Genomic DNA, 15842 nt, shown 5'->3' with positions numbered 1-15842 from the left:
GTTAATTCTAATAGCCAGGCCTTCTCCATTATGAGGCTCAATACTACACAGTATTCAAGAAGTTTTATTCCAGCTGTTACCAAGTTGTGGAATGATCTTCCTAATCGGGTGGTTGAATCAGTAGAACTTCAAAAGTTCAAAGATGGAGCAAATATTTTTAACAATAATAATAAGAAGAATAGGGATGTGGGGAATATGGGGAAAGGGAGAGTACCCCTGGATACAATTCAGGCTGACATGAGTCTTTATTGTTTATATAGGACATATCTGTTTTGACGCTGTTACTGTTTTTAGAATGATATATTGTCAATTTATTCTCATCATTTATTTATTTCCTTATTTCCTTTCCTCACTGGGCTATTTTTCCCTGTTGGAGTCCTTGGGCTTATAGCATCTTGCTTTTCCAACTAGGGTTGTAGCTTTGCTAGTAATAATAATAATAATAATAATAGAAGCTGAAGAGACAGTTTTTCCATCGCCTTAAAGCTGATCCTTCACCTCGGTGCCAGTGACATCATCGAGATTTAGGGGGCCATTTCCTCCACACCCAAAGGTCTCATTACTCCACCAAGTTGCTCATCCGCCTGTACAAGTATCATCATCATCATCATTTCAGCCTTCAAAAGTCCTTTGTTGGATGTAGGCCTTCCCCAGGTTTCTCCACAGACTTCTATCGCAAGCTATTCTGTGCCACTGTTGCTTATGTTGGTCTAAGTCATCTCGCCAGCGGGTTTTTTGTCTTCCTCGGTTTCTTGTGTATCCTCAGGGTGTCCAGAAGTTTGTTCGTGATATCCATCGGTTGTCTGTCATCCTGGCAATGTGCCCTGCCCAGTTCCATTTGAGCTTGCTAATGGTTTCAAGGATATCCATTACTTTAGTTTTTTGACGTATCCATTTAGCTGTTTTTCTATCCTTCCATGTTAGATTTAGCATAATTCTCTCATGTGCCCTCTGCATTGTTTGTAATTCAAGGGAAAGCTTTTTTGTTAGATTCCAAGTTTCAGTCCCATAGGTGACAGTGGGGAGGATACACTGATCATAGACTTTCCTTTTTAAGATGATAGGAATCTTCTTATTTTTTAACACTGTACTGGCTCTTCCAAACACTTGCCAACCGAGGGTTATTCTTCTTTTTATTTCGCTCTCTTTACAGGCGTCATGTAGAGAGTTTCGTTGTCCTAAGTAGATGTAGTGGTCCACTTCCTCAATTTGTTGGTTTTCAATTTCAAGTATGTCATCTGCATTTTCAGTATATTTATTGCTCATGACTTTGGTCTTTTGGAAGTTCATGTGGAGGCCAATTGATTTGCTTGCTTCATTTAGCTCGGTGAGCATAAGTTGAAGCTCTTCTTTGGTGTGAGCAATGATAATGATGTCATCAGCAAATCTTAGGTGACTTAGATATTCTCCATCTACTTTTATTCCTTTTTCTTGCCAGTTGAATTGTCGGAAAGCTCTCTCCAGGCAGGCAGTAAACAGTTTGGGTGAGCTAGTGTCATCTTGTCTGACACCTCTCTTGAGTTGGAATGGTTCAGAGTCCTTGTGGAGGCGAATAAATGATGTTGCATGGTCATAGATGTGACAGAGTACATTAATGTAAACTGAGTCAACTCCCTGTTCTTCCAGCGCTGACATGACCTCAGTTTCAACCGAGTCAAATGCTTTGGTGTAATCTACAAGTGCTACTACTTGTGGTATCTTATATTCATTTGTTTTCTCAATTATTTGGTTTACTGTTTGTAGATGGTCAATTGTGGAGTAGCCTCTTCTAAAGCCCGCTTGTTCCCTTGGCTGATTTTCATCAAGCTTTCCTACAATTCGGTTGGTGATAACTTTGGTGAAAATTTTATAAATAACATTAAGGAGGCTAATTGGCCGTTGGTTTTTCATGTCCCTGGGGTCGCCTTTTTTGTAGAGTAGAATGGGGATAGCTTTATTCCACTCTTCTGGCGTTTTGCTCCTCTTCAGACATTCATTGAATAGTCGCGCCAGTCTGACGTGGATTGGCTCATCAGCATCTGCTATTAGGTCTAACGTGATGTTATCTGGTCCCGGTGCTTTCCCCTTCTTCATTTGCTTGGCAGCTAGTCACACCTCGCCTGCTGTGATCTCTGGAAAGTGATGAGATGGGTGTTGATTTGCTCTTTCACGAAGATGGTAACGAGGTCTTTCTGAGGAGTAAAGCTTTTGGTAGTACTCTCTTGCTCGCTTAGCTATTCCATCACGGTTGGTTGTAAGGGATCCGTCTTCTTCTAGCACCCCAGTGAATTGCAGCTTCCCTTGGCCGAGTTTTCTTTTTGCTGTTTTAAACCCTCTGCCTTGTTTGATGACATCTTCAATTATTTTTGTCGTTCTATTGCGAAGGTCTTCTCGTTGCTTTTTCTGTATAGTTTTGTTTAGTTCTGCTGCTTCAATTTTCTCCCGCACTGTTGATGGGGGCTTGAGATTTCTCCGTTTTTTTTTTCATGAGGTTCTTTGTGTCTTCAGAGAATTTGCTGTTGTCAGAGGGTTTTGTGTCCTGGAACTTCTTTTCTACTTCCTTCAGGGGAATAATGATGTTATTATTCAAGTGTTTAAGATCAGTTTCATTACTGTTTTAGTCTTCTAAATTTCCAAGAATCTCGTAGCGGTTTTTTAACTCGATCTGAAATGTAGATTTGAGAGCTTCAGGTACTTTGATATGTTCTTGTCTTAAGAAGAATAGTTTTTGCCTTTCTTGTTCGGTGTTGATTTGGACTTTGCATATTATCATCCTGTGATCACTGCCTACAATGACTTGGTTCAGGACATCAACATTTTTAACTATATTATGTTTGTCTACCAGTATGTAGTCTATTTCATTACGTGTTTCATGGTTTGGGCTTCGCCATGTCCGTCTCTTGTACAAGTATAACCGTTGGCAAACATGGATTGCTAAGATATACCGCCTAGCAAGGTATATACCGTATAGATATAGGCTACGTCTTGTAATGTTTTTTTTTTTTTTCTCAGTTATGCTAATTTGCGCATTCTTAATATTTTCCATTCATCAGCCACTTCATACGTTATCTCTTCTTGCATTCTTTAAATGTCTACGTATATCTTGATGCACTTCGGTCCACCCTTCTACTGTTGCTGTGATATTTCCAAATACATTCCCACATTTCTTCGTATTTGAATCTTCTGCTACCCGAATTACTGGTGATAAATATCTTCTTCGTAAATTTAACTATATAGGTTTCATTTAGAATCTATCATTTGGCTCTGTACCATGGTCTTCCACTGCCTTGGGGGTAAACAGTTCTCTTGCTTGAGGGTACACGCAGACACACTATTATATTTTTTCTTCCTCTTTTTTAAATTTCCACAGTTTATATATGAAAGATCTCTTCTAATGTTGTTACTGTTCTTAAAATATTTTATTTTAATTGTTCACAGCTACTTCTCTTGCAGTTTATTTGCTTATTTTCTTTCATTACAGGACTATTTTCCTTGTTGGAGCCTGCTTTTCCAGTTAGGGGTGTAGCTCAGATAATAATAATAATAATAATAATAATAATAATAATAATAATAATAATAATAATAATAATAATAATAATAATAATAATAATAATAATAATAATAATAATAATAATAATAATATCTTAGAGTCTAATACTCGTATAATTACTTCCTTTTCCTGCACTGATGTTTGCCAAGGAAAATATAAACTGTTTTGAGCAGCAACAGTTGTAAGGATATTGAATATTGTTTCTACATTCATCATTGCTAATTTAGTTTACCCCTGTAAATATATCGTGGGTATAACTCTGTACTAACGAATGAGGAAGCTTTAACAAATGCTTATTCATACTAAAACAGCGAAAACAACTGCTGGAATAAGGTCAGCTTTTAACAGCAGCGACTAATACGAAAGTTTTGTTGAAAAGTTTGTAGCCTATTCTCTTTAGTAATCTAATTATGTTGGTCATTATATCTAGACAAGCTAGAAAAATGAACACCGTGAACTTTTGGTAATCCTGAAAAAAACCCAGTACAAATCACTTACAAACGCCCCCAGCGGCTCTGCTTCAGGTGACAGAGAACGTCTCCGTGTTTACATTTGTTTCAGAAATATAACGCATAACAAGTTTCATTTGTTCACATTTTTTTTGTATGCTGTCTTTAATGACTATGCACAACAATTTTTTTCTCCTAATTCAAGTCGTCTCCTACTAGTATGCCATACATAGATGCATTAAGCTCTCCCGAAAGTTACAGAAAAGACAGCAAAAATGTTAGATGAATATAAAAAAAGTTTGACAATTTAGACCCACAATGCTCAGCTCAACCCTCTTCTTAGTTAATGACGTCACGACTGTTGACGGACGTGGCTGAGGACGTGTTGAGGTCCGAATTTCTCGTATTTAGTACAACGAAACGCTGAGTTCTTTCAGTGGAAAATGGGTTTAACGCTTTCAACCGTCTTCTCGCGTCTGTTTGGCAAGAAGCAGATGCGAATTTTAATGGGTAAGTCCTTTTTAGAAGAGGACAGACTCTAGCAAAGAAGGTGACGTTCGTCGTGTCATCTGATTTGGCATTTAGGGATTAGCTTAGTATTATGGTTTCTCGTATTACTTTGTTGTTATTATATTCAAACAAATATGTTGGGGCAATTTTATCATTAGGATAGTCTAGGCTCTCATATATGTTTATACACAACGTTTTCGGTAAGCTCACCCTATGATACTCGTTGGACTTTGAGCCTAAGCTACCTTTACCTCACTATAGTACCTTAAGCGGGGTGAATGTAGTTTTTAGGGACAGGGCTATATCTTTCTTATTACTAGACAAATCGTTTTTCCTTATGGGGAAGATGTTCCTTACCATGATCCAATATACCATATTATGACGTTATTTTATCATTTTAAATATCATAATTTACCTTTACCATGACAATATTTTCTAAGTTCAGCACGGTCTGAACGCAAATCACGGTATTATTGTAGTGTATTACAGGGCAATGTAACCTAGGAAAAAAACTACTTTTTCTTATAGAAAAAAACTACTTTTTCTTATAGAAAAAATTACGCTCTTCGAAAATGAGACTCGTTCCCGTCGCAACGATAATGGGGAACCCCCGGTGGGAACTTGGGGTTTTGGGTGGGGAAAACATACTGGGGAAACGATATATAATTGTAAAACAAGCCTTTTCTTCTCTAGGTATTACCTTCTTGAATGTATAATAAACGGAGGAAAATACAAAAACAGTATAGCTGGATAAACTTTGGAAGCGCTGTTGCAAAGACTAAGTCTCATGAAAAAATACAGTAACCAGTGCTGCCAACGTGTAATGTAGATCAAATGTTAACGTATCATGCTAACATTAGCAGTGTTTTTCATTTAATTTTTCTCATTCTACTTGCCCGTTGTAGATGCTCTTGTACGTACGTTTGTACGCAGCAGGTTTCGACTTTCTGCGCAAAACCCTTCCTCCACCAATAGGATTTCTTCTTCTCTAATCCTGAAATGTAACTGTTCGTCTCTCTACCATCTCTGTTCAAGTCTATGACTTGATTAGTTATGTAATACCCTCGTATACATATTACGTTTGACCCCAGTATTACTCGTTTTATTATTCGATACCTTATAAAATCACCTCATTTTATATACCCATCAAATATTATTTATCATACATTCCATTTTATCTTCATATGTTACTTTTATACATTTTGTTATTACCTTGTCACTTCCAGATTTCACATAAATACTTGCTCTGGCCAAGTTTCCCAATCTGTTCATTTATGTTTACTCTCTGGACTCCGTTGCTTTTCCGTTAACCAATCGCGAACCCATACGTATGTAAAGTTTGCACAGGGGGTTAATATTTCCTTACCCCCACCTTCCAACAAGCCCTTTTCCGTGGAAACCTTTGCCCAAGTCACGTCTTTGTTAGTTCAAGTGTCGTCATTTGCGTATTTTACGATCTAAGTATTGGAAAATTGTAACCGCTTCAGTAATCCATACTTGAAACTATTTTGGTGTATTCCAATGTTGATAATTTTCTTAAATCAAGTAATGTAATATACCAACTTTTAAGTGTTCCTAGTGCAGTGATAATCTAAGGCAAAGCACTTAAGACACCACAGACTCAGTCACGGCACCCCTGTGACCCCTAATTTACGACATCACGGTCATAAAAGTAAGTCATTAATTTCTTTAACTTTAATGTGTTAGTTTTATTATATTTTGTTAGAGTGTGAAGCTCAGCATTACCAATTGCCAATGCATACGAGGGTGATGTTTTATTTTTCTGTGATCGTAAGTGAGGAACAAGAACCATTATATTTAACGTTGGTAATGTTAGTGTAACATTACTAATGTTAGTGTGCGCAGCTCAACATTACCGCTTGCCAGTACATACGAGCTTGATGTTTTATTTTCATGCGAGCGAAGCGAGCTAATGGCGAAACAAGAACCATTATATATAATGTTATCGTAATAGTACTAACGTTACCGTAACGTAAGTGAAGTGATATAACAAAGGGCATTATATTGGGTTTGTGATCTGGGAACTTCTAGATTAGGTTAGGTGGGTTTGTTAGGTTCTGTACCCGTTTTGTACTTTTTTATATAGTGTAAAGGGTATATGGAAAAATTCTTTAAAATAAACACGATAATAATACCTTATCATTGCTAACGTTAGTAATTTCACCGTAACGTTGGTAACGCTGTGTATCACCGTAACGTTGGTACCGTTGGTAACGTTGTTAATGTTACTGTTCGCAGTACATACGTGAGTTAAGTGACACCGAATTTGAACAAGTCATTATATTAAAATATTTTAACAAAATATATATAATAAAAGACATATTTAATCATTTTAACAGAAAATATATTTTTTTCTGTAGAAAATAACGTGATTTAACCGGTTTTCACCTTCATTTCATTCGTAATAACAGCAACCAATTCGACAACTTAAAGTTAGTCGAATTGGTTGAGCTGTTTGTTTGCGGTCGAAATGAAGGTCAAATTCGGTTAAATCTCGTTATTTACTACAGTATAGGAAAACATATACATTCTGTTCAAAATCACACCCTGTAATACAATACAAATTTACCCAAGTCACGGGTAGCTCCTGCTTAGTTTCCAACTTTCCCGATAGATAGAGCCCGTGTTATCCCAGGCTAAGAATCGTTCGTTTTTTATAATATAATACTGTCCCATCAATATACATTTTTACCCCTCTGTTAAGTTTGTAATTAGTTGGGACACGTCATTTATAGTGACATTTGATACTGCTATGATAATTATCATGAATTGTTAGGTTTGGGAAAGGTTGTTACAATGCATCGTCCGCTGAAGCCATGGCCAAGTTACTCGATCGTAAAATATCCCCTAAGCATTGTTTCCTGCCTGACTATAATAACACCCGTTGGGCGGCGCTCTGTTCGCCTATCAGCTGGTGGCGCAAGCTTGAACAGTTATTGATGTTTGGACTTACGTTTTCGCTAATCCTAACAATCTTCATTTTTAACCTCTTGTTAAGATTGCTAGTTCGTTGGGACACGTCCTGAAATTGTGCCGAATAAAGCCAGTGTCAAACAAACCACCCGAACTAACCCTTCGTTTACGTGCCCTTGTAGGCCTACTTTTGCTGGCCGCGTGATTTTGAAATTTTAACCCCCCCCTCTCGACCCGAGATTGACCTAGCCTACACACGAGGTCGACTCTTTCCAACGCTAAATGCCGTAATGGACAGACATGTTCCGTATAGTTTCTCTTTGAGCGATGGTGTTGATTTTATGGGGTGAATGTAGTTTTTCGGGATGGCGATATCTTTCTTATTACTAGGCCATCGTTTCTCCTTATGGGGAAGATGTTCTTTAGTATGATCGGATATACCATAATATGAAGTTTTATCATTTTAAATAACAATATATTTTACCTTTACCACGGCAATATTTTCTAAGTTCAGCCCGGTCCAAATGCAAGCCACGGGTAGCTTATGCTTAGTTTCCAAATTTTCCCGATAGATAGAACACGTGTCGTTACAGTATAAGAATCGTTCGTTTTCACAATTTATTGCTGTCCCATCAATATAGTTGGGACCCGTCCTATATAGTGGCATTTGATACTGCCATAGTTGGGACACGTCCTTTATGGTGGCATTTGATACTGCTGTGATAATTATCATGAATTGTTAGTTAGGGGAAAGGTCGGCATAATGCGCCGTCCGCTGAAGCCACGGTCAAGTTACTCAATTGTAACATTTCCCCCAAGCATTGTTTCCTGCTTGACTAAAATAATACCCGTTTGGCGGCGCTCTGTTCGCTATCAGCTGGTGGCGAGAGTTTTTAACAGTTATTGATGTTTGGACTTGATGAACAACTCCATTCTTAACCCCTTGTTAAGATTGTTAGTTCATTGGGACAAGTCCTGAAATTATACCAAATACTACTGTAATTTGTTATATAAAAACAAAAGGTCAGATTAGCCAACATCACTTAAGATGTTTCGGTAGATAAAGCCAGTGTCAAACAAGCCAACCGAACTAACCCTTTTGTTGGCCGTGTGATTTAAAACTTTTTAACCCCCCCCACCCCCCACACGACCCGAGATTGACGTGGAGTCGCGGTCGACCCTTTCCAACCCTAACCGCTGTAATGGATAGACGTGTTGGGTATAGTTACTCTTTGAGCAATGTTGTGTAGTTTATCACTCATATTGATCAAATTGATTCATTGAAGACAATAAGGTATTTACAGCTACGGGACTTTACTCGAGTTACCCCCAAATTTTTTCATTTTTTATTTTGAGAAGGGCTCCTAGGTGACTTTAGGGGTCCCTGTGAAAAGTGTAAAATTGGTGATGTTGCCCTTATGCGTGATGGCCGCAATGTGCACTGTGGCCAATACAGTTTTTATTGGAGGTGTAGGAACCGCCAGTGTCGCCGAAAGTTCACAATGCGGCATGGCTCATTCTTTGAGCGCTCTCACCTCGAAGAACGTGAGGTCATTCTCCTCACATGTTGTTGGGTTGAACGTTGGCCTCAAGACTGTGTTGCCGTGAAGAGCGAACAGCTTGCTTCTCACACTCTTGTTTACTGGTATAACTTTTGCCGAGAAGTGTGTGAACAAGTTTTGATTCTGGACAAAAAGAAAATTGGCGGACCAGGGCACATTGTGGAAGTGGATGAGAGTAAGTTCGACAAGAGGAAGTATAACATCGGGCATCAAGTCAAAGGAACCTGGGTCTTTGGGGGCATTGACCGGGAAACACGTGAGACCTTTTTCAAAGTTGTTAAGAAACGTAATGCGCAAACGTTGATCTCGGTGCTCCAAGAGCACCTTCTTCCCGGGACCACTATCATTTCCAAATTTTCGAAAGGATTCGTCAGAGTCAAAGACCATGATTTTAAACATTTTACAGTTAACCACAGTGTTAACTTCGTTGATCCTAATGACCCGACCGTACATACGAACACTATAGAATCGCAATGGCGGGCTCTCAAAAGGAGCTTGCTACCAAGATTCGGTACCTAGAAAGCGTTGTACAACAGCTATTTCGCGGAGTACTGTATCAGGAAGCGATATATAGAGAAGTCCGTATGTCCGTTCAGGGCACTTTTACAGCTCATCAAGCACGTTTACCTGCTCAAAGCCAGTCCTCTCTTCTTGCCGATTCCTGAATCTCCTAACTCCACAATCCGTCCTTCCGCTAACGCTACTAACGTTCGGCCCTCCACAAGTCGACCTCCCTCAAATAACGTTCGGCTATCCAGCAGCCGTTCTTCCGCAAGAGACGCCCGACCTTCCACTAGTCGCGCAAATTCAAGTCGTTCTCCTAATCCTCCACCCCGGAAGAGGTTGAAGGCGCAAGAACCCGAGGATTTTCGTTTTAGCGACATCAAATATTAAGATAAGCCTGAGTAACTTTTTTATTATGACAATGTGGTTAAGATATAATTTTGAGTGCTACCCATACCTTTTTTTTTGTAGGAGAGAGAGACTTACGAAGGGGGTCCGGGGCCTTGCCCCTGGCTAGGGGTTGAGACCTGGGAACTACTAGGTTGGGTTTGTGGGGTTTGTATGTTAGCGGCAGTGGTTGGGGGGTCGCAGGGGGCGTTAGCCCCCCTCAGTTAGATCACGAGGAAGGTAAGGACATGGCTTGTTGGCCAGGTTAGGGGGGCAATTTTGGGTTAGTTGTCCATTTTTCTCGCATGTTTCCGACATCCATGCGCAGAGTAGTCCTAGTATGTAGATTGTTGGGACAAGCATTTACTAAATTACAGTGAACCCTCGCTACTTCGCGGTTCGACCATCGCGGATTCACCACTTCGCGGATTTTTCCATAACCCATATATATATATACAGTAATATATATATATATATATATATATATATATATATATATATATATATATATATATATATATATATATATATATATATATATATATATATATATATATATATATATATATATATATATATATATATATATATATATATATATATATATATATATATATATATATATATATATATGTATGCATGTATTTATGTATATATGTAGGTATGTGTATATATATATATATATATATATATATATATATATATATATATATATATATATATATATATATATATATATATATATATCTAAAGTAGGAAGATGTGATGTAGTTCTAAGGGAAAAGTATGGGAAATATGTCTGGGTAATAAGCAAAGCTCTACCTCCAGTTTGTTTCTACATTATGATCAGAGATAAATGTAAACAAAACATTGGTTGCCATTTTTTATCGTGCTTTTTAGCATGTTTAGGAAATGCATGATATAAAATCACCTTTAATATTTGTGCCTGTTTTAGTTTAGGGTACTGTAGTACATGCATTAAGTGTTCTGTACATTAAAGGGTAGTTTGTTAACAGTACTACGTACAAGGGAAGGTTTTAAAAGTCTGAATATACATGTTGAATAAATAGGTAAATATGGTGTCACTACTTCGCGGATTTTCACCTATCGCGGCCGCGACTGGAACCTATCTACCGCGATAAACGAGGGTTCACTGTAGTGAATTTAATTATTATTTCATTCTGTGATCATTCCCTTGAAAAAGAGCCGATTTCGGACATTTTTTACTCGATTTTCGGCCGGTCCAAGGCCTGTCCCTATAAACTACAGAGGCTCCGCAAGCGGTAACGTTGAGCTGTGCACTCTAACATTAGCAACACTAAGTATAATGGTTCTTGTTCCGCCACTGGATCGCTTCGCTTGCAGGAAAATAAAACATTACGCTCGTATGTACTGCCAAGCATTAATGTTGAGCTGCTCAAGCTAAAAAAAATAGTAAAACCAACACGTTGAAATTAAAGAAATAATGACTTACTTTTATGATTGTACGACGAAACTTGTGGGTCACCGGGGTGTTGTGACTGTGACGTTTTAAATTCTGTATATCCACATCGCCGTTTCTTCTTTGTCTTAGCTATCTTAGTTTCAGTATTGCAGTAATAGATGTGGATGTCCTTCCTGTATGATAGACAAAAACGGCACTTGGGACACTGTAAACGTTGGGGTATTGGAATACTGGAGCTGTTTCAAGTTTCTATAACTTCCATCGTAAAATACTCAAAAAGACCTCACTTGAACTAACAAAGACCTGACTTGGACAAAGTTTTCCATGGAAAAGGGTTTGTTAGAAGTTGTATGGAGAGACCACATGAAGAGATAAAGGAAGGGGGTTGGGAAATATTAACCCCCCTGAGCAAACTTTCCATACGTATGGGTTTGTGATTGGTTAACGGAAAAACAACCTTGTCTAGAGAGTAAACATGAATGAACTAGAATGGGAAACTTGTCCAGAGCAAGTATTTATGTGAAATTTGGGTGTGACAAGGTAATAACAAAATGTATAAAAGTAATATAGCAAGATAAAATGGAGTGTATGATAAATAATATTTCATGGGAATATAAAATGATGTGATTTTATAAGATACCGGATAATAAAATGTGTAATTCTTGGGTCAAACGTAATATGTATACGTGGGTATTACATAAAAAGAATGGTATAGCTGTACTGGATCAAGTAAAATACGTAAATAAACCGGGTGAAGTAGAATACTTGAATGTGGCGGGTAAAATGACGTAGGGGAAAATGGGGAGGGGCTATAAGAGAAGGAGTAATCCTATTGGTGGAGGCGGAGTCTATGCGCAAGTGGGAGGAGTTTATGCTCAGAAGATCGAAAACTGCTATGTACAAACGAACGAACGAGACCGACTACAACCGACCCGTAGCATGTCAACAAATAAATGAAAAATATACCGTTAGTATGGGATGTAGGCTAGATAATTAGCGTATTTTTTCATTGGTTATTATGCATCCAAGAAGGTAATGTATAGAGAAGAAAAGGCTTGTTTTGCCATTATATATTGTTTCCGCAGTATGTTTTCCCCACCCAAAACCCCGAGTTCCCACTGGGGGTCCCCTATTATGGGTGGATATAGATACAGTATATATATCTTTCTGAAACTATTAATTTCCGAGAGGAACGAGTGTCATTTTCGAATAGAACGGTCCTTTTACTTTAGATAAAAGTAGTTTTTATGAATAGAACTTACCTGGCAGTTATATATATATATATAGCTGAGTCCCCGACTGCGGCAGAATTTAATCGAAACTCGCGGCAACCGCCTTGTGGTGGTTGTGTGGTTAGATGGTTAACAACCCTTACAGGGTGGTACTTGAATCATTCCCATTTTCTGTTCCTCAGATTATCTCTGCCGGCCGGATCGACAACATCGTTGGTCCGCCTTTCAGAGTTTTTCGGATCGCTTTCCCTTCATCGCCTTTTTGGACTTCGTTTTTGGTGAAGTACACTGTGTTGGGATTTGGCAATCGTGTTGTTTTTGTTTTTTTGTCTTTTTTCCTTTATTATCATGAGTGAGAAAATTCATTATCGTGTTTGTGCGAATGATATTTGCAAGGTGAGGTTGCCGAAGGTTTCGGTTGACCCTCACACTATCTGTATGGGTTGCAGGGGGTTTGAATGTGCTTTAGATAATAAGTGCAAGGAATGCGAGGTTTTAAGTGATGATGATTGGTTAGCTATGAAGCGCTATGTGCGCAAACTTGAGATTGATAGAGTTAGAAGAGCTAAATCAAAGTCAAAGTCTGCTAGTGAGCCTAGCTTAGATTTATCTATTGACCCTTTGCTTGTAACCCCTTTGGAAGGTATTCCTTCCCCAAATGTAGTGACTCCTGCCCCTTCTACAGGATCTGTGCCTACGGATGATCCTGGGTATGCTAAATTAGCTGCTGAATTGGAGGCCATTAAAGCACAGTTGGAGGCCTTTAAAGGTAAGGGTGTAGGTGAAATTAGTGCTTGTGAAAGTGCAGTGGAGGTGGCGACTGATCGAATCTGTCATACCCCTTGGTCTAGACCTCTACCAAGCTCCCAGGACCAAGGGAGAAGGTACATCGAAAGCCGAAAGGGGGTGAGAGGTGCTTATCCTCGGTCAGTCGTCGCCTCAGACAGTCCTGTTGCGATCTCCCAGGCTGCTCTTGACCGCCGTAGGAAAGGCGTGTCGGATACGTTTGTGTCTTCGCATGATCGTTCTCCCAGACATAATTGGCGTTACGAATCAAGACCAATGAAGAGAGGGTGGAACCGGGACGTGCAGTCTCGCTCTCCCTCTCCCGGTTCGAGTAGCAGAGACCCTGATCCTTCGGAAGACGATTTCGATGTTCCTGTTAAAAGGGCGAAACAGAGAGTCCTTAGCCCAGTTAATCCTGCTAGACTCCCTGCTTCTCCTGCCAGCGCTCCCAGTCAAGCCGTACGACAACTACCGTCTTCGGCACCGCGAGAGCCAGCGGAGGTTGCTAAAGCTTTCATGGTTGTTATGCAGGAACAACTTTCATCGTTAGTTAAAGCTTTCAGCCACCCTTCTCAGTCCGTCAGACGTAAGGACGTCTCTTTGCCTGTTAAGAGATCTTCTTCTAAGAGAGATTTTAGTATCTCTCCCAAGAAACCTCTGCGCACTTCGTCGGCCGTACGACAACGCACACCCTCTTCATCGGCACGCTGCCAGGAATTTCCTTCCCCCCTCTCCCGGCGCCAGGACGATACTGCCTCTCGTTCTCGGCGCCGTGACGATTCCGTTTCCCTTTCGAAACGCCTGGACGTTACTGCCTCGTTTCTTAGGAAACAGGATGAATGCAGTCTGCATTTTCAAGGCGACGGCAGCCTGCATCTCCAGGACGCTTCCGTTTCTTGTCATCGTGACGATACCGCCTCTCGTCATCGTGACGATACCGCCTCTCGTCATCGTGACGATACCGCTTCTCGCCGACTGGATGTTAGCGGCGCTCGGCGCCAGGATTCAAACAGCTCTCGCTGCCAGACTGCTGGCAGCCCAACTCTTCGGGATGTTATCCTTGAGCAGGACCTCGAAGATATTTCGGAAGAGGAAGAAAAACCTGCCTACTCTTCTAGCGATTACAAGGTTCTTTCTCGCTCTCTTTTGGAACTTTATGGGGAGGAATTTCAACCTTCGGCCCCTCGTTCTCCTCAGTCTCAATTTACCAGGAAGAAAGCTACTAAGTCTTCGGCCTTCATCAAAATGAAACTTTCAATTTCGGCCAGGAAAGCTCTCGCTAAAGTGGATGATTGGATGAAGGAACGGAGACAAGCTGTCAAGACCACCTTTTCTTTTCCACCGTCTCGGCTCGCTTCCAAGGCCGGTATGTGGTATGAGACAGGGGAACCTTTGGGGTTAGGAGTGCCTTCCTCCTCCCAAGGTGACTTCTTGGCTCTTGTGGACTCGGCAATAAGGCATGCTTTAAACTCTGCCAAGGTGATGTGGTCCATGTCGGAGCTTGATCACCTCGTCAAGGGAATTTTCAGGGTTTTCGAGGTTTTCAGCTTCCTGGACTGGTCTCTTGGGACTCTGGCCAGGAAGTCTGAACTCCTGGAGGACACGAAGGACCTGACGAGTATCATGTCCTGCATGGACAAAGCTCTAAGGGATGGAGCTAATGAATTGGCTTCCCTTTTCTCAGCAGGGGTCTTAAAGAAGAGGGCCCTTTTGTGCTCCTTCACCTCTAGATCTGTGACTGTTGCCCAGAAGTCGGAGCTACTTTACGCCCCTTTTTCACGTCATCTTTTTAAATATTAAACTTAGCCGGTGAATGTATAATAGCTGACGTCTCCGACGGCTCGACAGATTCCCAAAAACTCGCGAGCGATCGCCGTGAAGGTTGCGGGTGTGACCACCAGCGCCGACTATCGGCCAGATACCGCATATACTTGTCAACATCTCCAGTTCTTCTCTGTCGGTCTTGTCGACAAGTTGGTTCCACTCGCTTTATGACCTCGAGTTTTCTACCGAATTGGTGAAGTACTTGGTTTTGGTTTTATTGCTTTCGCCGTGTTGGATTATTCGATTCTATCTTCAAAAGAAATGCTTTTGAAAGGAGAGGAAAAGTGTTTTGCCCTTTTTTTTTTTTTTTTATCTCTGGTTTTTCCATAGAGAAAAGATGGCCGACCCTTCCCTCAGTGTACGGAAGTGTGTTTAAGGCTTTTAGTAATTATTTTATCACTTTATAAATTATTGTTGATATTTATAGATTTTCCTCTATATATTTTATATCTCACCCGCCTTTATTAGGCCTCTTCGATTAGCTTTCCATTTAACATCAAGATAAATTTTATGTTTTGTTTATATGTAGCCTTTACCTATTCCTTGTAGGCGGTCCTAACTTGGAAAACGAAGTTAAACAACGTTGAGCCCATTCAACTTTTATTTTTGTTAAGTTTAAATCAATTGCTCTGTAAGAGTTATGAAATGAATATTTTTTAGAAAATATTTTAAGAAATATAT

The 15842-nt window shown here is 39.9% G+C and overlaps 1 protein-coding gene across 1 annotated transcript in view; it reads left to right on the top strand.

Annotated features, from left to right (window-relative positions):
* The first annotated feature begins 4311 nt into the window (after window positions 1-4311).
* The window catches only part of Arf4 (ADP-ribosylation factor 2), a 119193-nt gene continuing 107662 nt past the window's right edge, over window positions 4312-15842 (top strand). The window contains exon 1 of the mRNA XM_068383190.1: window positions 4312-4488. Within this exon, the coding sequence (XP_068239291.1) occupies window positions 4422-4488 (67 nt within the window). The 5' untranslated portion in view covers window positions 4312-4421. The remainder of the gene's footprint in view (window positions 4489-15842) is intronic.

The sequence above is a fragment of the Palaemon carinicauda genome, chromosome 11, assembly GCF_036898095.1.
Source record: "Palaemon carinicauda isolate YSFRI2023 chromosome 11, ASM3689809v2, whole genome shotgun sequence".
NCBI lineage: Eukaryota > Metazoa > Arthropoda > Malacostraca > Decapoda > Palaemonidae > Palaemon > Palaemon carinicauda.
Note: the sequence above shows the minus strand (reverse complement) of the source record. Positions and strands in the feature narration are given on the sequence as shown.